Here is a 21,534-nt window from a genome sequence, read left to right on the forward strand (position 1 = left end):
CCGCCGAGAGCTCAGGCAGGCCGGACAGGACGGTCCCGCAGGCCGGAGTTTGCCCACCCCTTTAACAACCAGTTCTAAACCGGCTTCAAACTTTAACAACCAGTTCCAGCTCACCACTGCTTGGGTGTATGTGGATGGCTAGAAACCCCCAGAAGTGGGGCTCAACCCTTAGTGTATGTGTGCGTGGGGTGGGAGGAAGGGATCAGACATGCATCATATATGGGGCTCAGGGAACGTGTATGAGGAGCACACACTCCCAGAATAGAGGACTCAGGGCTCTGCAGTGTGAGTGTTGTGAGGCTGTCACGGGCACCCCCAGAATGTGGGACTCAGACCCTGCAGTGTGTGTCTGTGGGGAGGGACAGACATGCCTGAGGTCATGTGGCTGAGACCTTGGTTGTGTCAGACACGCCCAGACTGTGGTGATCAGACCCTGGAGTGTGTGTGTTCCCGCAGTGTGTGTTTTGGGGGGGGGCAGAGATATCAGGGGTGCTGGAACAATTTTTATTGTGGGGGTGCAGAAAGCCACTGAACCAAATGGTAAATCCTGTATATGATGGAAACCACTTCAAGCCAGGGGTGCGGCAGAACCCCCGACAACCCTAGTTCCAGCATCCATGACAGACATCCCCCGAATGTGGGGCTCACACCTTTTGTATGCTGGGCACAGGCACCCCAAGCTCAGGGCTCAAAGCTGGGGGGGGGGGGCACACACACCCTCAGGCTGTGGGGCTAGGACCCCTGGGGTGCTTGGACCCTGGAGGGGAGCACAGACACCCACAGGCTCTTACCCCTGAGAGGGGCACAGACACCCAAGGCTCAGATCCTGGGGGGCACAGACACCCCCAGGCTCGGATTTCGGGATAGGGCACAGAGACCCCCAGGCTTGGACAGGGGCACAGACACCCCCAGGCTCGGATCCCGCAGGAGGCGGAACAGACACCCCGGGCTCGGATCCCGGGGGGGGGAACAGACACCCCAGGCTCGGATCTTGGGGGGGGCACAGACACCCCACTCTCGGATCCGGGGGGGGGCACCGACACGCCCAGGCTCGGATCCTGGGGGGGGCACCGACGCCCCCAGGCTCGGATCCTGGGGGGGGAGGGGAGAGGCACCGACACCCCCAGGCTCGGGTCTCTCTCCGGGGCTCACCCCACGCCAGCCGGCGGGAGCCCCGCGGCGGCCCCTGGCGGCGGCCCCTGGCGAATCTGCGGCGCGGCGGGCTGGCGGCCGTGCGGAAAGTGCGGCGCGGCGGCGGGGGCTGCGTGCGCCTGGCGGCCGGGATTTCATCATGCGCCGGGGCGGGCCGAGGCGCGCGCCGCTCCATGCCGCCCCTTAGCGCCCTGCTGCCGCCGCTGCTGCTGCCGCCCTGCCGCCGCCGCCTCCTCCCCGCGCTGCTGCCGCTGCTGCGCCCGCCGGCCGCCCCGCTCCGCTCCGCCCGGCCGCCGGCAGCGCCCCGCGCCCCGCCCCGCCCGGCCAGCGCCGGCATGGACCGACCCGCCGCCGAGGCGCTGCTCCACCCGCTCCGCCAGGCGGTGCGGCTGCAGGTACCGGGCTGCCCTCGCCCGCCGAGACGGGCCGCCGGGGGTCGGGCTGCGGGCTCCCCCGGGGCGGCCGGTCCCCTCCCCACCCCCGGCGGGGCCGTATGGGGGGTGTCCCCCCCCCACGGAGCTGGGCTCTATCGCATCCCCTATGGGACTGGATCCGTGTGTGGGGGGGTGTCCCCCGTGTCCCCCCCACGGAGCTGGGCTCTCTCGCATCCCCTATGGGACTGGGTCCGTGTGGGGTGCCTCCCCCCCACGGAGCTGGGCTCTATCACATCCCCTATGGGACTGGGTCCGTGTGTGGGGGGCTGTCCCCCCCACGGAGCTGGGGTCTATCGCATCCCCTATGGGACTGGGTCCGTGTGGGGTGCCTCCCCCCCACGGAGCTGGGCTCTATCACATCCCCTATGGGACTGGGTCCGTGTGTGGGGGGCTGTCCCCCCCACGGAGCTGGGCTCTATCGCATCCCCTATGGGACTGGGTCCGTGTGTGGGGGGGTGTCCCCCCCACGGAGCTGGGCTCTATCGCATCCCCTGTGGGACTGGGTCCGTGTGGGGGGGGTGTCCCCCCCACGGAGCTGGGCTCTATCGCATCCCCTGTGGGACTGGGTCCGTGTGTGGGGGGGTGTCCCCCCCACGGAGCTGGGCTCTATCGCATCCCCTGTGGGACTGGGTCCGTGTGTGGGGGGGTGTCCCCCCCACGGAGCTGGGCTCTATCGCATCCCCTATGGGACTGGGTCCGTGTGTGGGGGGGTGTCCCCCCCACGGAGCTGGGCTCTATCGCATCCCCTATGGGACTGGGTCCGTGTGTAGGGGGGTGTTGCCCCCACGGAGCTGGGCTCTATCACATCCCCTATGGGACTGGGTCCGTGTGTGTGTGGGGGGGGGTGCCGCGCCACGGAGCTGGGCTCTATCGCATCCCCTGTGGGACTGGGTCCGTGGGGGGGGGTGTCCCCCCCACGGAGCTGGGCTCTATTGCATCCCCTGTGGGACTGGGTCCGTGGGGGGGGGTGTCCCCCCCACGGAGCTGGGCTCTATTGCATCCCCTGTGGGACTGGGTCCGTGGGGGGGGGTGTCCCCCCCACGGAGCTGGGCTCTATCGCATCCCCTATGGGACTGGGTCCATGTGTGGGGGGGTGTCTCCCCTGTAGAGCTGGGCCCTATAGCTTTCCCTCTGCCCTATAGAACCGGGTCCGTGTGGGGTGTGTGTGTCCTTGGGCTCTAAAGCATCCCCTCTGCAATGAGGCCCTTATGGGGGTGTCTCCTTGGGCTCTAAAGCTTCCCCTTTACCTATGAAACTGGGTCTTTATGAGGTGACTCCCCTATAGAGTTGGTCTCTATAGTTCTCTCTGCCCTATGGAACTGTGTCCATATAAGCTAGGTATATACGGTGTCTTTTCTCCCATAGGGCGGCATGGTGTCTCTCCCTGTATAGAGTTGGTCTATACAGGCTCACTTCCCCCTGTTCTATGGGTTGTCTCCCCTTCCATTCCATTGAGCTGGGTCTCTGTGGCGTTCCCCCCTCCCAATTTAGAGAGCTAGATCTGTATAGGGTCTTTGTTGTATATATGTGTGTGTCCCCAATGTAACGGTGGGGCTTCATGGTTCCCTTTTAAATAAGAATACCTTGCTCTATTTCTTCTCCGTATTATAGCTGGGCATATAGGTGCATATATCTCCTGTTATAAAGCTGGAACTGTATGATTGTGCCCTTCTATCCCTGTCCTAGCTGATTGATGTCTGTGTTTTCTCTGTCATCTAGAGGGATCTGTGTATTCCCCTTCTCCTTACGTAGCTTGATCTATATCTGTGCACCCTTCTCATCTCTATCTATTTCTGCATATACCTCTTACGGCTTGTGGCTTCTCCACACCTTCTCATAGCTAGATCTAGATCTCTATGTGTATGGGTCGCCCTTCATGCCGTCTTAGCGTAGCTAGTTCCACATGTGTGTGTACTGCCTGTATGTTGCTGGATCTATGTGTGTGTTTGCCCCTTACATATTTCCGTTATGTAAGTGGATCTGTGGCTTTGTTTTTTTTACTTACAGCACTACTTCAGTGAGTTTTTGTTTGAGTCATTGTACAGCAAACCGAGTGCCTTGGTGGGGAATCTCCGAGTAATTACAATTATAATAGCTAAACCCAGCTGACTCACTTTTTTTCCATGCCAGCAATTTGGGAGTTGCCACCTGCCTTTAAAACAGAGATATATGGATGTCCCTTTCCCCATGCTCTTGGGACTGGGACAGAAATGTGGGGTGTAAGAGAGAGGTTTGGGGTGGGGGTGAGTGATGCAGGTGCAGCTTTCCACGGTGTGACATGCATGGTAATTATAAAAGGAGGGTGTTTAATGTGTCTTTGCACTAGAAATAGAATAAGGAAGATAGAGGCTCTTGTCCAATCCAAACGGAGGGTAGATGCAATTTAATTAAACCTGAGGGAGCCTTGACCTAGAGAGAGAGTGTCCCCACGCGACCAAGCCGGTGTTTCTTCCTGCAGCAGTGCCTGATGCAATAAGCTGTTGTGATCCAGGGGTGGATCCCTCTCTGCTTCGTTGTTGTTTGGGACAAAGCTGCAGCAAAATCTGCCACATCAAATAGTGCTGTGTGCTCCTCCTCCTCTGGGCTGGGCTCATGTCTTTAATTAAATTGTGTCCAGTCAGCAAGCATAATTGTTTTCTTCATTTTTTTCCTGCCCTGTGTGTCCAAGTCTTTTTCCTTGTCATACAGAACAAAGAGCCACTGCATGCCACTTTTTTGGTGCTGAATGCAAAGCAGTGTGATAAACTATTCTGAGCCTGAAGTAGTTCCCTGGACCCTTTGTCTTGACTTTCTTTCCTTGCAGACCCCCTAACTCAACAAAGCGGGGTTTGGTTTACTACTTTTTTTTTTCTCGTTCAGATCCCTCCCTCTGCCACGTTAGCCTGGAATTGCCGTTCAACCCAGCAGCCCTGGAGTGAAATTTTCACATTTTGATTACACTGGTTAACAGGAAGGAAGCAGTCAAGTGCAGTTGCCAACTTTCTTTATCCACTGTGTTACAGTAGCGGACATGTAAAGTTTATTAGCCCAGCTTGTCACAATTTTTGTTCCCTCTTTATTTAATTCGCTTACTGTCAGTTCTCTCCCATTATAAAGTCAGCCCCCTCTTTCCCCAACCTGAAACATGAAATCCTAGCTGCAGCCTGTGTTTCCTGTCTCATTGCCTGTGTGCAGTGATTTCACTAGGGCTGAGCATCATGCAGGAGAAACAGATTGTAAACAAAGCTAACAGTGTAGAAAAAATAAAAATTGGGTTCACATATTTTTTAAATTAAAGAAGAGTAGGTACAGGAAAGATGCTAAACTGGGAGCACTAAACTAGGGAAGTTATTGATTTTTGAATGTACTTCACATCTGTAGCTGTCTCTTTTCTCTTGTTCCTTGCCTCCCAACATTTCTCCCTTAGTAATTCAAGATAAACAGGTTTTTTTTGGCTAGATAATTCCCTTTTGAGGGACGGAGGGAAAGACTGTTCATTTACTTAAAGTCAACGCAGGCAAGAAGCAGAATTAAGTTATCTACAGCCACTACTTACAATTTATATTGATGCAGCTGTGTTGGTCAGGGGTGTGAAAAAACCACACCCCTGATCCACGTAGCTATGCCAACAAAACTCCCTGCGGAGATGCAGCTATTGGCAACAGAAGAGTGCTTCTGTCAACATTGCAAATGTTGTTCAGGGAGGAGGTGGTCCTACACTGGCAGAAAAACTCCCTTTTGTTGGTGTCAGCAGCGTCTGCACTAGGGGCCTATGCTAAATATGCTCTGAAGTGTTGACATAGTCCAAAAAAATTTATAGAACCATATTATAGAGTATGTAGGGGTTAATAATTCCACATGATTGTTTACCTGTCACATTTCGTGGGTCCTGGGGGAGGGGAATCCTTACCATGTGGGATAGGGAAACCTTTCTATAACTCTTGCAAGATGATGGTAATTAGTCTGGTTCCAAGGCCTTACTGTGTTTTGCTCTCTCATAAAGTTGTGTTCATTTCCTACACTGCTTTGATAGCCTGCTGTTCTGAAAAAAAGCATGGATCTCTTTTCCATGAACATCAGAGAAACTCTAATAACCATAATAGTGCTTGTGCCTGTTCAAATGGACTTTTTTTTTAAGGGGGTGTATTCACACACTGAGATGAAAAAATAACTGCAAGTGGGTGGGAAACAGTTCTGAGATTCTTTACTGCTGTCAAACTCGGCTGATGCTCACTTTCCAGTTTCAAAGTGTTCCCCCACCTCCAGTACCATGGCCAGTTTCCATGTGGTTACAGAAACTCTCGGGCAGCCTTACGAGCGGAATGTCCCTCACACCTGCCTTTCAGAATGGAATTCACATCTTAGATTCTCTTGTGTTCTTCCTCAGGGAGAACTGGTAAGAAAACTGAAAGAAGAGAAGGCTCCCCAGGTGGATGTAGACAGAGCTGTAGCAGAGCTCAAGGCTCGGAAGAGGTTCCTAGAAGCCAAGGTGAGTCTGAGAATTAGATCTGTGATCTAGAGGGTTTTGCATGAGCATACTTGAATTCCTACAGTCAAGTGGTGGTGTTTTTTAAATGCATACATTTAAAAGAGGAGGTGGAGCTCGGTGAAAGCTTGACTATCTCACCAACAGAAGTTTGTCAATAAAAGGTATTCCCTCACCCACTTTTCTCTACATTTATGCTAGACTGGCTTGACCAGTAGATGCTATGTTCCAATCTACTTTTTTAACATAGGATTCATGTTATTTTATCAGCATGGGACCATGTCATCTCTTACCTTTAATTATAAAATGGTCAGTTCGTTGGCATAGATGGCAAAGGTAGTGATTGAGACAGCTTGATAACTTTCCTTACTTTAGTTCCTTCTGTGCAGCTGATTATTCCTCCACTGATTATGGTCGTTGGCTAGTTGTGCTATTTCTTTCCAGGTGATGCCAGCGCATTTAATATCCTGTTGCTGTCTTTGGACAGTTCTTCCTTGGCCTTCCTCGCTTTCTCTTTTCTTCCTTGCTGTTTGTGGCACAGAGATTCAAGAGCCATTCACTGTTGTCAGTTCGGATGCCTTCCACTGCTGTGCCCATGGCTCCTTCCCAGACAGTAGAGTTGTTTTATAACTTGCAGTCAACTTAAAAATCACATGTTATAAACAAATATCTTGCTTCTCTACATTGCTGATAACAGCTTATATTATCAGAAATGAAAGAATTTTTAAAATCCACTGTGCATGTCACTATTCTTTCTTTGTTTACTTTTTGTATTTCTGTCAGCTAGGAAAATGAAACCCCTGTAAAGTCACTTTATGTCTGTTTCACTTTTAGATTCTTTACACAATATTTGAGTTACAAACCTGGCAGGGGAGATTTTTGTTTAAAAATAATTCTGTTCACTGTAGCTTAAAACATTTTTTTTAAAAAATATTTCCAGTGACCATATTTTTTTTTCCCCAAATTGAAGGCCAAATTTGAAGTTGTCAGTTTTTAAAATACAGTTCTGTTCTGAAAAGGGACTCTAAAATGACATTGTGGGGTTCCAGGTTTATTGTCTTGATTTCCAGATCAAATTTGCTCAATATATGAGTTAAAATACATTTTCCCCACACACCCCTAGCCAGCTCTGCAAACTCACCTTGAGATCTAAGAGCAGGTTCTGGGTACTTTCTGGCTTGTATTTTACCAGATTAAAAAAAAAAATGGGGAAATTCTGTTGTTAGATACATTTGTGTAACCTTATTGTCTTCAGTGGTGGTGTACATAAACGGAGAGCGGAGGCTGCTCCTGTGCTTGGAACTCAGCTAATAATTACAGCACCGGAATCAAATCTCACTCTGGCCAGCTTTGAAGAACTAATTAAATTATTTAGAAGTTATTGCCTCTTAAGTCAGCAGCTATGACTGGAGATGCACACGGAGGCAATCTGAGTAAGACTGAGTCACTTTTCAGAGTGGAACCGTGCTTTAAAACGCACGATTTGCTCATAGCTAGTCTCGATTACAGTGACTAATTTTTTAAATCTGTTCTCTGGTTATGTCTTGTAATCCTGGCAAACTTCATTTAGAGAGGCAGTGAGTCAGGTTGGGAGTCTTGGCACCCCTTTCAGCCACTCCTTTTCCATGGGAAAGGCATGTGTAGGAGGATCTGGTGCAGTGGCCTGTTTGTCAGTTACACAGTTTGTGTGGGCTGTATTCATATTTGTTCTAGAATGACCTTGCAACACCAGCAAGCGTCCTCTTCAGCACAAGTGTTGATTATTGTCATTCCTGTTTGGCAAGGGTTCCAGCAGTGTGTGTTCATCAGTTGCAACTTGAGTGGAACGCAGCAGTGTGGATGCCTGCTGATTTGAGCAACTAGACAATATCATGCTGGCCCTGTGACTTCCACATTGGCTGCATATAAAAGAGAGGTGTTACTCTAAGTGGGCACTGTTGGCTTCCAAACCCTTAATCGTGTAGGGCACATCTGTGTTCGAGAGCTCCTCTGAGAGGATATAGGCCGGGCTCAGATACCACCTTGGAACCTGTTTCCATTTTCTCAAGTCAGTAGATGACTGAGCCCTTATGCAGGGCCCAAAGATGTAGACATTCCCCTTGCAGCTATCACATGTTCCCCTCTCCACTTCTTAAAAACAGAGTGAAGCCCAATAGTTAGAAGAGTCTCCACTCCTTCCTCGTAGTAACTGCAACACAGCCAGCTTAGCGTTGCATCTCTAACAGTGATCCAGTGTGTATTGGTGGTAGGGCCTGGAATTGCCTATATTCTCCTATCGTTTTGGGTCCCTCCTCAAGTACTGACCATTTTTTGCCATTCGATGTCAGGCCACGCCTCTATCATTTCCCTCTTCCCCCGTCTCTTTGTCAGAAACTCATTCCTCCCGCTGAGTAGTCCTGGCAGATTTGAGATGTCTGTAGTCCTTACAGAGTGTACTTATCTGCTTCCTCAGTGTGTACTTTAAAGCTAGTGTTTTGGCACTGTCAGCTCTCTTTGTTAAAATTGATATCAGTTTGGTTTTTTTAATCAGCTTAGATTATCAGATTTAGTAAATCCAGTTTATGCATATGGAATACATGCAATTGTATTTGCTCTGTCTGATATTTGAATTCAGATAACAAGAGGATGGTATAAAACATATTCCTAGTCTTCAGTCAAATGCTACCATTAGACATCCGATACCTACAGCTTATATTATGTTATACCAAAACCCCAAGTGTCTCAGAGGAAATGTGCTTTAGAAGTAGTCATTGCCCACTGTACAGATGGCTAGGAAACTTCTCCTCAACATGTCACAACATGGATGCTCTTCATAATCCTGGTAGCATCCAGAACCTCCCAATACTTGTGCAAATGTTTAAGCTCACAGAGCTCACTTTTCAAACTTGATGGCTAAAGCTGGCATTTGGACATTCACGTTAGCAGTTAGGCACATGTCTTCCAGTTTGAACATCCCGATCTGGGAGGTGCCTGTGAAGGCTGCTTTCGAGCAAAGGTCATTTTGTCCCATAATGGTGATTGAGGAAGGATTCATTTTACTGCCAGTAACTGGAACCGTTATTTATTTTCTCTCTGCCTGTTTTACAGGAGCTGGCTTTGCAGCCCAAGGATGACATTGTGGACAGAACTAAAATGGAGGACACTTTGAAGCGGAGGTTTTTCTATGATCAAGCTTTTGCTATTTATGGAGGTACACGCTTAAACCAATTTAAATTCTAATCCCTTTAGGGTAGAGTGTCTCTCTACATGATTGTGAAGTGCCATGTTCACCTGACATGCTACATTGTTGATGATGATAATTAGGGCTCCATGTCTGTCATAGAGGTCACGGAAGTCATGGGTTCCCTGACTTTCCGCAGCTTACGTGACTTCTGCAGTGGCCGGTGTGGCTGATCCCAGGCCCGCCCAAGCAGCTGCTCAAGGGCCAGCCACACCAGCCATTGCTGGAGCGGCTCTGCAGCCAGCCTGAGCGGCGGTCCTTTGGGCGGCCAGAGCAGCCGCTGGTGTGGCGGTCCCTGGCAGCTGGATTCTGTGACTGGCCCCAGTAGCAGCCTCCTGACACCCCCCTCTGCAGCGGGAATTTTTGTTTCTTGCCAGTGACCTGTCCGTGACTTTTACTAAAAATACCTGTGACTAAATCGTAGCCTTAATAATAATACTATGAAACATCAGTGGGTTTTTGGAAAGTTGGCTTTACCCAGTCTAGAAACTTCTTGAAAGTCACCTTTATTTCTTTCAAGTATGTGTGGGCGTGAATTCCATCTTGTGCTTTTGGACTGTAAGTAGGAAGATCAGAGAGAATATAAGCTGTCCAGGGAACTAATGGAAATAGGGTGGCTGGGGATTTTTTTAAAAGCCAAGTGATTACCTTCTTTCCTAATATCCGTATGTCTTTCTCTGAACTTTTCTGGCCAAGTTAATGTTAACATCACTCAAATACCAGATTCTGCCACTGCCATCGATCCTGTTACTGCGGTGAAACTCTTTTCAAGGAGTTGCACTGAGCAAGTGGCTAAATGTGGCAGTCCAACCTTTTCAGATAATCAGATGTGAGTATCCATTAGAGCAGTGGTTCTCAACTAGGGGTATGCGTAGAGTATGCAGAAGGGGTACATCAGCTCCTCTTGATATTTGCCTAGTTTTACAGCAGGCTATATAAAAAGCATTAGCCAAGTCAGTACAAACTAAAATTTCATACAGACAATGACTTGTTTATGCTGCTCTATATACTATACACTGAAATGTAAGTACAATATTGATATTCCAATTGATTTTATTTTTAATTATATGGTAAAAATGAGAAAGTCAGCAATTTTCTGGTGGTAGTGTGCTGTGACACTTTTGTAGTTTTATGTCTGATTTTGTAAGCAAGTAGGTTTTTAATGTGGTGAAACTTGGGGTACTCAAGACAAATCAGACTCCTGAAAGGGGTACAGTAGTTTGGAAAGGTTGAGAGCCACTGCATTAGAGTAGCACTGTCTGTCAGGCTGCATGTGTTTCCTGTGTGACCTCAGATTCCAGAGTAAATTTTCAGTGTGGCGTTTACTGGACGACAGTCTGGGCCTTTCTGCTCTTTTCTTTCATTGGAACATATTTGCTACTCTTCTTTCATCGTTAAGTATAAGATGGTGGGTGTCTGAAGGATGCATTCTGTTACAGTACAGCTTCCCCGCAGAGTATACAAGCGTCCATCTTCTCTCTGTATTCAGCTCCCGCCTTCAAATACGCTTCTTCCACACACTCCCCAGGAATAATCCACTGGAGGGGGAAGTGTGGTTTGTTTGTTTATATAACATGTATCTGAATCTGGTTGAGTTTTGGCCACAGGCTGATCACCCAGTGCATTGTGAGACTGAACTGTATTAACTTTCTCACCTAGGGCCCAATTCTCGTAGGTGCTGAGCCCTTCCAGTACTTCGCAGGATCGATCCTTCCCATTGTAAGCTTTCGAAGGCAGAGCCTGTTTCACTCTAGTTCGTACAAAGCAGCTCGTACTCAGAGGGTGCTCAATAAGTAACCCTGGACTGACACCTAAAAGTTGAAACATTGTAGTTGGTGGGCTTTTGGGGTTTAGTTTTGTTTTTTTTAAATCAAAACAAACTGCTGTGTAAGATTGTGTGACCCATATGTTACTTCTCTTGTAGGTGTTAGTGGCCTGTATGACTTCGGGCCTGTTGGATGTGCTTTGAAGAACAACATTATCCAAGCTTGGAGGCAACACTTTATACAGGAGGATCAGATTCTAGAGATAGACTGCACCATGCTCACCCCGGAGCCAGTTCTGAAGTAAATATGGGTCCTTCTCTCTTGCAGTGTGTGTTCATTTCTGGTAGTGCTAGATTTCTTCCCAAGCCCTTGTAAAAATAACCGTAGGAATATGAGACTAGGTCACCCAGTTTGCTACCCTGTTACCCTGTAGCAATGCAGAATATCTAGGTGGCTGCACTTAGCTAGGTAGTTCGTGGAAGCTGCTGTTCAAGTAGATATCTACCGAAGGTTTGTATATGGGCCCCATTATCATAATGGCTGAGAGCCCCGCAATCTGTAATGGATTTATCCTCATAACCCTCCTATGAGTTAGGGTAATGCTCTTATCCACATTTTACAGATGGAGGAACTGAAGAACAGAAACTAAGGGTCTCACAGGAAGTCTGGCAGAGCAGGGACTTGAACTCAGATCTTCCAAATTCTAGATTAGTGCCCTAACCACTGGACATTGCTTCCTCTCCACGTGGAAGCATGGCAGGAACCATTACTATCCATTCATGGTACAACTGTACTACTAGTGAATGGTACCAGCCGTGGAGACTGAAGTCCTTTGTTTATCCACAGCACAGGTAGAGCACAGAAAGCAGCAAAGCAATAGGCCTCATACAGCTCCCGAAGTGTGTCTCAACCCTGCCCAGGAGGCAACACCTCGAAGGGTGAGAGTGTAATTCAGTCTCCATACCTCTCCCGTCCCTAGCACCTCTGCTAAAACTGCCAGACAGGATGCTCAGTATGTTCATGGCTGTATGGTGTGGTGTAGATGCTTTCTGGGAATTGGGCTGAGACTATGGAGATGGGTCACTGAATCAGCACTGGATAGTAAAGACTTTCACCTGGTAATAGCTTGGGTCACACTCAAACCAATGACGGAAGAGGGAGTGTCCAAATGCCACTGCCAGACACCTGACCCATCGAGTTCCCCTACAAATGCATCCTTATCTTGCTCCAGTAATTATGCAGTAAACGAAAGAGAATGTGGTGCTATTTTACTGGCCCAACGTATTAACCTAAAATGGATTCAGGGGGTATCCAGGCTTTCTCAAGGATCCTTATGGCCACAGACAATTTCTAAATGAGGAAACTACTAAATACGGGTCCATAAACTGAAGCAAGAATGAGCCTGCACTTTGGTTGCATGGTTTAGAGGAGATTTCTTCAATGTCGGTCTTCACTGTGGGCTCCATGCTACTCTGGTGCTGTCAAGTGACACTATGTGTTTCTAAAGTAGTGTCTTCCGTTCCAGGACCTCTGGCCATGTAGAAAAATTTGCTGACTTCATGGTGAAAGATGTGAAAAATGGGGAGTGTTTTCGTGCTGATCATCTCTTAAAAGGTACATTCTGAGGCCAGGACTGCCTGAGAGATTTCTGCTCCGTAGGGGAATGCCCTGCTTATTGAGGATAGACGAGATGACCTACTAAGTATCTTGCATATTAATGTCTATGATTCACTAAGGGAGACAGTCACCCCAGTGTAGGTGACCCTTGCAAGACCTCCACCCCATTTAAATATTGTCTTAAGGTCTAAAGTGATGCATGGGACCTCTGCTGTGGAATGACTTTCACTTAATAGAAATACCATACAACGAAGATCTCATTTTTATTTTCTAATAATTCATAGATTAAGCCACAAGGGATTGTTGGATTATCTAGTCTGGCTTCCTGCATAACAAGCCAGACCTTCCATCTAACAAATCTAAACAAAGCATATAAAGGCCATGCTTTGGTCTTATTTTTCTTATTGTTCTGATGGGTGAAACTTGCTTTTTGATCGAATCTCAGGTTAAATTTACTAGAGAGATGGTTGCAGGACAAAGCTGCTGGACTGCATTTGTTTCGTGGAAGAGGCATTTCAAGGGTACTGTTGAGCTGATATGCTTAGAATCTAGCCTACGTAGCGGGTTTTAAACATGCACCCTGGGCATTTTCTCAGGTTGAAAAATCAGTGTGATTCTTTACATTGATTTGTATTACCCAAACCATGGAATCCTAGACATTGAAGATGGAACAGAGCTGCGTCTTGTCCATCCCCTGGTCAAGTGAAGGATAGGTGCAGTCTAGCTTTAAATGGCTCATGCCATAGGGGCTTCCATCATTCCCCTGGTGATATTGTTCTGCATCTAATAGATACTAGCACTGAGAAATGGTCTCAGAATATTCAACTTAATATTTTCTTTGCCTTTATGTAACATGCTAACCAAGAGTGTGTATGTCCCCTCTATGGCTGATTCACAGAGGAAAGCCACCTGTGTTACTATCTGCTAGTGGACCAAATCATTTTGCTCAAGTGGTAGAGATCTGTACTTTGGATCTAGAGGTCCTGGGTTCGCTCCCCACTGATAACTTGCCCTGTGGAGGGTCGCTACACTTAATAAGAAAAAAAAAAAGGCTGTACAAGCCAATAGCAGTGAATTCGTATGTATGTGCATGAACACACGAGAGAAGGAAAAGCCTTTCTGAAACGGGAACAGATTTCACTCTCGCGCCTCCCGTCCCTTACCTAGAGCCCCTTTAAAATAAGGGGTGGGGGAGGAAAGAGTGACACAGGAACTGTTTGCTAAATATACACAACATGCCCTATCCTGTCCCCTCTCAACAGAAAACTAGAGAATGTCAGAAATGACAAATTGGAAACACTGGGCCACATCCTCAGCTGGTGTAAATCAGAATAACCCACTGACTTCAGTGGAGCTACGGTGATTCACATGAGCTGAGAATCTGGCCCATTGTATTTTGTCCAGTGGGATGTACATGCATTCTCATGCTTTATAATCCTCTTGATTCATTTAGTTTTAGGATTAGAGTGGTTCAGTGATATTGCTCAAATGTGAACTGATTCCCTACTTCCAATGCTTATAGCTCACTTGCAGAAGCTGATGTCTGACAAGAAATGTACAGCTGAGAAAAAGACTGAAATGGAAAACGTTTTAACGCAGGTCAGTGCTTGAACAGAGGACAATGAAAACTTGATAGATGACGTGGCAGAGATGAGGTGTGGTACAAACATCCAAGAGTGGCATCCTTTCCCATTTCCCTAAGAGAAGAAGCACATGCCGCTTCCCACATCTGTTGTTAACTTTCCAATGGGCACCGTTTTTTCAAGCAGACATGAGGGCTGTAGCATTAGACGTAAATGTCCAAATCAAGCACATCCCCCTATATGCACATCGGTCTCTTAAATATACTTATTAAGGTGCTGCTTTCCTGAAAGGAAATGTTCTATTGGAAAACCGCTCAGAGGGCCCTGTCTGTACCAAAGTCGCTATAGCGTCACTTCGTAACCGAGGGCAGGATTTGTGGACCTTGCTCAGATGTCTGTACCCAAGGTGCTCATTACCTCATCGGGCTCACTGTGCCTCTATGTACAGGAGGTTTTTTGGTTAAGCAGATCCACCACCTATTGCTCTTCAGAGAGAGACTGGTCTCATGCATGCTTCTGCAGCCAGATGGTTGCAGATCTGTTCAGAGAACATTCTCTGTGACCAGCCTAGTGAGGAGGATTACACCCCTGTTGAGCCCCTTGCCCCCCACTCATACACAAGGCTCAGCCATTTGGGCCAGATGCGAGGGACAAGAATTATATCTGTAAGGTTTGGCGGTAGCTTTTTAAATAGTTTTTGTACTGGATCAAAACCTGCAGTGATGTCTCTAAACACTTGGGAATTGTTTCTCTATAAGAATCCCAGTGTGCAGTTGCTCTTGTTTACCATTAGAATGGTTAGTGCTGCAGGCTAACATTCCTGGGCTGCAGTGTGTAAAGATTTGTCTTCATTTAGTTTGTTTGTTTTTTAACGTTCGTTCCCATAGCTTTTAGAATAAGTGCTTTCACAGCCACACACTGTGATGCAATACACAGTACTATATCTGGAGTCATAGAGTCCTGGTCAATAACTCTTCCACAGTACTGCACTGAACTTTGACCCTATTACATTTGTCTCTTTGTGCTGTCCCCTGCTGTAGCTGATAGAGCTAGTAGGCAGTCCCCTTGTGGAACCTCTTTGCTGCTGCAGTCAGCTTCTCTGCTGCAGATCTGCTCTGCAGTGCTATAATGCAAGGTGTGATGCTTGGCATGTGTTGTGTCTGGTGCACCAGGTAATTACAGGATTGTGGAAGGAAGCAAAACATGGCAGAAATTGTAGTTGACTTTCTTCTTCTCCCTCCCAGCAGTTCCTTTTTTCTGTCTCCCTCCTGCCCTGGCTGGTTTGATTAGAACTGTTCAGAAGGAGGTTCTGTGTAGGTCCTTGTGACTCCGCTGCCACTTCATACCCAACCTCCCTTGCAGAGCTTGTACTTCTAAAAAGAGTGCAGGCCTTGAAAGGCTCTGGGCTGCAGCTGATGTTAAGGTGGGCCCATAGGTTTTTCAAAACTTGTTCTTCCATCCCTGCTACAAACCATAGCCCGCACCCCAAATAAAATACTGGGTTCCGGTCCTAAAACAATCTCTTCCAGGGTGTCCCTGACCTCATGTTTAATAATAGATGGGAAGGGGGCGACCCGTAACTGCTTCAACCTTGCCTTGTAATTTTAAAAGAACCATACTTGTGCTTTGTTGCTAGTTGGACAACTACAGTCAGCAAGAGCTCGCCGATCTCTTTGTGAATTACAACGTGAAGTCTCCCGTCACAGGGAACGACCTGTCCCCACCTGTGTCTTTCAATCTGATGTTCAAGACCTCCATTGGGCCTGGAGGAAACATGCCGGGGTAGGTAGCAGCCTCCTGCTGCCTATTTTCTTTGGGCATGTGGCTAAGAGTGACCGTAATTTTCCATTGCCCAGGATTGGAAATGAGGTCCATACGAAATGGAAAGCAAACCACATTTCATCTCCGGCAGCCTTCCCTCCACAAATTGCTCCTGCCCAGTCTTTCCCCCAGGCTGCTTTAGAGCTGTTATTGCAAAATAAACTCTTAAGGTGAGGAGGACCCTCACGGCTGTAGTAGCCCATGCAGTTCTTGGACTCCCACTCTGCTTGAGAGGCCGTAGTGGCTGGTGGATGTAGGCTAAACTGTATGGCACGGGACAGCAAGGCCCTGTGAATTGCAGCAGGGAGGGCTGCCACCTGTGCAAGGCCTGGACTCCTGTTCCCCATGCAACAGAACATTATTCGTTCCACAGGTGTCCGTGACCTCTGTGACTAAGCAGGAAGGGGCATGAAGCTAGTCTGTTGTAATGTTAGGTACGTAGCAAAGGTAGCTATCATTTGTGGTCCATGGCCGCCATCTAGGTTGATGCACTAAAGATTGAACGGGGGACCTCCAGAGCTAAAAGCACGGGCTGCTACAACTTGAGCTAAAGATCCAGGCTCTCTAGCTGAGGCTGTAACAGACTCATCCTCTGTGGACTGGCACAGAGCGGGACATGGAACACCCACTCACCAGGGGGCTATGTGAGCATTAGCGCTGGAAGTCTTAAATGAACTTAGACAAAGACGAGGTCATGGCTAATCTGTGTGTGTAATTTTGTGCCTGGAATTAGAGACCTGAGATAAAACAAGGCTTCCTCCTTTTTGCATCAAAACAAAGTTTGTCTTGCTTCCCTGTCCAGTCACCCACCTATGTCTTGTTTTTTTTCCAGCTATCTGAGGCCAGAAACTGCACAGGGAATTTTCCTCAACTTCAAACGCCTTTTGGAATTTAACCAAGGCAAACTGCCTTTCGCTGCTGCCCAGATTGGAAATTCCTTCAGAAACGAGATCTCACCCCGTTCTGGCCTCATCCGAGTCAGGTACTGCAAACCTTCTCCCCCAGCAGAACATCTGGCAGGTGATCAGCTGCCTCTGGGAAAATCAAAGCTCCCTCTGATCTAAGTGTCTCTTTCACTGATTTTCCGTCCACCCTGCTCTTTGGGAGAATGTCTTGTGCCTTGTAAAAGGCTACTAGTAGCTGCATAATAAACGCCTTAAAAAGTAATCCGAGTTTACTGGCCAAGAGTATCTTGGTTATGAGACTCCTGCTTCAGAAACATTGATAAGAATTTGTAGTAGGCATGAAAACTTGGCATTAAAACATGGTTAGACCTTGGAGTAGTTTTTTTTGTCTCAACCTTAGATCATATGACAAAGAACAAACGGGGACTTTATCTCTTAGATAAGGTGCTACGGGACATTAGTCAAGCAAGAGACCTTCAGATCTTCAAAGCCTTCTGTTTACAATAGGTGGCATCTGAAGTGGGTACAATATTCAATTTCCCTGCCCTAGAATGCACTAAGAGTACCTCCTAAAATGTTCATGGAGTTTCCACAGACTTCAGTGGGTGAGAGATTGTGCAGCTAAAGCTTTGAGGAATTTACCCTTAAGCTGATCACTTTGTGAGTGGCTTGTTTTTTAAAAAAAGAAAAAGAAACCTACCCACCTGACAGAGCTCATAAAAGTTTGGTAGGGAAACCAAAAATGGACCCATTTCACTTTTTAATGATGGCCTTAGTATTGAAACTGTGTCTTTCTATGTAGATATCTTGTCTCCTGGTATGTTTGGCATTGCAGCTCTGGTTCGCAGACCCAGATTCTGATCTCTGATTGAAACTTCTTTAGCTTCTGATAGATGTCAGTGGAGTTACTCTGCAGTTACACACGGTGCATGTTGTAAAATTGATAACTGAGTAACATAATGACATTTTGTGGCATTAGCAGGGGTGCAGTGGCATTACGGGCACTGAGGTTTTTTCAGCCCTCCTGTTCTCTTTGTTTCTGACTAGATCTCACAACATTATCAGGGTGAGGTCAGGTCGTAACTTGGGTGGGAGACCTCCAGAGGACACAGATGATTTAGGAAAGGATTTGAGTATTTCAGTAGGTGGTGTTCTTCCCTCTGAGTCGGTGATGTGATAACCAAGGTCTAAATCAGTCGTTCTCAAACTTTTGTATTGGTGACCCCTTTCACACAGCAAGCCTGAGTGCCGACCCCCCTTACGAATTAAAAACTGTTTTTTTATATATATTTAACACTATTATAAATGCTGCAGTGAAGCTGATTTGGGGTGGAGGCTGACCACTCACAACCCTCCCATATAATAACCCTGTGAGCCCCTGAGGGGTCACAACCCCGAGTTTGAGAGCCCCTGGTCTAAAGGCTTCCAAGAGAATTTGTAGGTACCTTTTAATAGAAGCTAAAGGGGGGGAAACCTCCAACATCTGAAGAAAAGTGGCGTGCTTTCTAATCTCAGTCTGTTCCCTTGGTACTGCACTTGTTGGTGTTTAAACTCCTGATTTGAGTTTTTAACAGGCTAGAGCACATTGAAAAGGCTGGTGGGAAAGGTTCTTTGTGGAAAGTGTGATGGTGGTTTATATGCAGAATAGGCATTAATGCTAGCATCTGGCTCTGTATTCTGCTTAGAGAATTCACCATGGCAGAAATTGAGCACTTTGTGGATCCCAGTGAGAAGTGTCACCCCAAGTTCCAGAGCGTGGCAGATCTCCACATCTTCCTGTACTCCTCCAAAGCCCAGGTCAGCGGGCAGTCCGCCCACATGATGCGTCTGGGAGATGCTGTTGAGCAGGTAATGTTACTTGAACAACCATTCACAACTTAATTCTATAGCATGCTTGCAGGGGTAAATTAATTCCAGACGTGTAAATCAGGAATACCTTCATGGAGTCCAGTGGAGTTACTCCACATGGGCACCTGTGAGATCAAAATCTGGCCTTCATCAGTACTCAAGGGACACAGTCAGGTAGCACTGTCGCATAGGTTAGGCTTCTAGGTTAGTTTTTGGGAGAGGGAGGATGTTAGTGGTACCACACCTGCTAAAAGGCTGTGGGCAGCCTGAGAATCCAGACCCCCTTTTTGCATCACCTGGCACCAATACGCTGTGTGTTGGGTTTGAATCCCCAAAACCCTGATTCTTCATCCGAGTGAGTTAAAGAGAGAACACGACTGGTCACCTAAAAACAAACACTGATTGATATAATACAGAAACCCATTTAGATTGAAAATCCTTTAGGTTGGAGGCCATCTTTTTGTTCTGTCTGTGCAGGGATTAGCACAGTGGGGTTCTGGTCCATGACTAGGGATGATAGGCATTACCACAATGTAAATAACATGCACTGTTTTATAAAAGTATACTGTTATGTCTGTACGTTTTGGAGACTTTTTGGTGCAATTCCTTGTTGATACTAGATGTTTGTAACAGAACATTGGTGACTGTGTTGTACTGATGGTATGAGATGACTGGTAGCGCAAGGGGAGTGGTTTGTCTTGCAAATTAATAAAAAAGAACAAAACAACCTCACACAAACTGTCAATACAATAATTAAAGATGATTCATCAATAACTCTGCTCAAATTCCCAGCAGCCAAAATGATCTCTCTGTGGAGGGGTGGGGCCAGAAGTGATAGGAGGGAGTAAGAACACTTTTGTAGACTCTTTCCCTATCCCTTCCTTTTCATCTTAGCTCTACATATTTTGTTCTTTAGGGCCTGATCTGAACCCTTTGGACTCAATCCATTCTTTAATCTGGCCCAGAACCTTTCCTCCTCAGTCAGCTCCTCCAGACCCTCTAATCCTGTTAATCATTTTTCTTCGAACTCTCCCCATTATGGGGCCCGTCCATTGAGCCTGGTAGGCATGGGTTCCCAACTGCCTTACAGGCATTCCAAAACACCTCCGGAGGTCACTTTGTAGAAACCCCATTTTAGAGGTGGAAAATCAAGCACAGAGAGGCCGAATGACTCGCCTAAGGTCCCACAGCAAAGCAAAGGCAGTACTGGGAGCAGAACCCAGGAGTCCTGACTCCTAGTTTCCCTGTCTTAATCGTTAAACCTTCCCTCCATAATCTACAGAGCTACACTTCAGTATTTGAAGGTGGCCTTTTCATAGATTCCAAAACCAGAAAGGATCATTGTGATCATCTGGTTATGACTTCCTGTGTAACACACACCGTAGAACTTCCCCAAAGAAAATCCGAGAGTGCCTCTTTCAGCAAAACATCCACTGTTGATTTAAAAATTGCGCGTGATGGAGACTCCATCATAACCCTTGGTAAATTGTTCCAATGGTTAATTACTCGCGTTGTTAAAAATTCACACCTTTTTTCCCATCTGAATCTGTCTTGTTTCAACTTCCAGCCGTTGGCTCGTGTTAGACCTCTCTCTGCTAGACTGAAGAGCCCACTGTCAAATGTTGGTTTCTCTGGGTACGGTGCAAAGCCGTGATACGGTATTCTGCTACCTGGAAAGTTCAGTAGTTTCAGTCACAAATGATGCGCTCGCAGCTCTTCTGTTGGGAGATTTTCCTGCGCAGTACAGAGATTTTGCTGGACTGAGCTCATGATGCAGTGGGTTTCAGGACACATATTGTATCTCAATTTACCACGTGCAGCAGCAAGAAGCTGTCCCTCAAAAGTGAAGTAGTGTCCGCTGTCTCCAGTCTTTCTGAGGCGACAAAATGTTGTTGTGGAAAGTAACAAAGTGTGTGTTTCTTTTTCTCTCTAGGGTGTGATCAATAACTCTGTACTAGGTTACTTCATTGGCAGAATCTACCTCTACCTTACGAAGGTTGGTGTATCCCCAGATAAGCTGCGCTTCCGACAGCACATGGAGAACGAGATGGCTCATTATGCCTGTGACTGCTGGGATGCAGAGTCCAAAACATCCTATGTAAGTTGCCGGATTAAACCTACCAGCAGGGTCTTGAGTTGCATGTTGCACCTTCCCCATGCACTGATATGTTCCTAGTCTGGCTCGCCACTAGTGAGATGGTCTCCCAACTCTGTTTATTAAAGTGAAGAAATTCAACAGGTAGGTTTAAGACTCCTCTCTGCTCAGCTTCATGCTCGCACAACTCCATTGACCGCAGTGGAGTCACTCCTGCTGGACTACTGCTGCAAAGGGAACATTCGCCGCCATGCAGAAGGAACACGTGATGTAAACCCTAGTCAGAGGACATAAGTGGCATGTGGATGAATTGCACCCAAGTGAGAAGAGAATCGGGGCCCTATGGTTTCCAGCTTGTTACCCCAATAAAATCAGTGGTGGAGGAGACTCTACTGCTGGAGCTGTGGGCCCAAGGCAGCTTCCTTCCTGCTCCATCCCCAGCCCCCCTTTGACTATGAGGGCTAAAAGAGGACTCCCTGCTGCTGGGAAAGCTACTGCTCCAGGAGCTGTTTTCCCAGGACCTCTGTTCCTACTCCACTCCTGCTCCCCCTTGGCTGCTGGAAAAATTTTGTGATGTCGGGACTTAGTGTACACTGTGCTTTCCTATGATTGTTTGTTGGGCTTTTAA

General features: G+C 47.4%; 1 protein-coding gene across 1 annotated transcript in view; it reads left to right on the forward strand.

Annotated features, from left to right (window-relative positions):
* Positions 1-1,413: 1,413 nt before the first annotated feature.
* GARS1 (glycyl-tRNA synthetase 1) overlaps positions 1,414-21,534 on the forward strand; it is a 34,244-nt gene continuing 14,123 nt past the window's right edge. The window contains exons 1-10 of the mRNA XM_077808426.1: positions 1,414-1,547; positions 5,953-6,054; positions 9,139-9,241; positions 11,196-11,337; positions 12,563-12,651; positions 14,177-14,253; positions 15,874-16,019; positions 16,891-17,040; positions 18,649-18,811; positions 20,745-20,909. Of these exons, the coding sequence (XP_077664552.1) occupies positions 1,488-1,547; positions 5,953-6,054; positions 9,139-9,241; positions 11,196-11,337; positions 12,563-12,651; positions 14,177-14,253; positions 15,874-16,019; positions 16,891-17,040; positions 18,649-18,811; positions 20,745-20,909 (1,197 nt within the window). The 5' untranslated portion in view covers positions 1,414-1,487. The remainder of the gene's footprint in view (positions 1,548-5,952; positions 6,055-9,138; positions 9,242-11,195; positions 11,338-12,562; positions 12,652-14,176; positions 14,254-15,873; positions 16,020-16,890; positions 17,041-18,648; positions 18,812-20,744; positions 20,910-21,534) is intronic.

This window comes from Eretmochelys imbricata, chromosome 2 (assembly GCF_965152235.1).
Source record: "Eretmochelys imbricata isolate rEreImb1 chromosome 2, rEreImb1.hap1, whole genome shotgun sequence".
NCBI lineage: Eukaryota > Metazoa > Chordata > Testudines > Cheloniidae > Eretmochelys > Eretmochelys imbricata.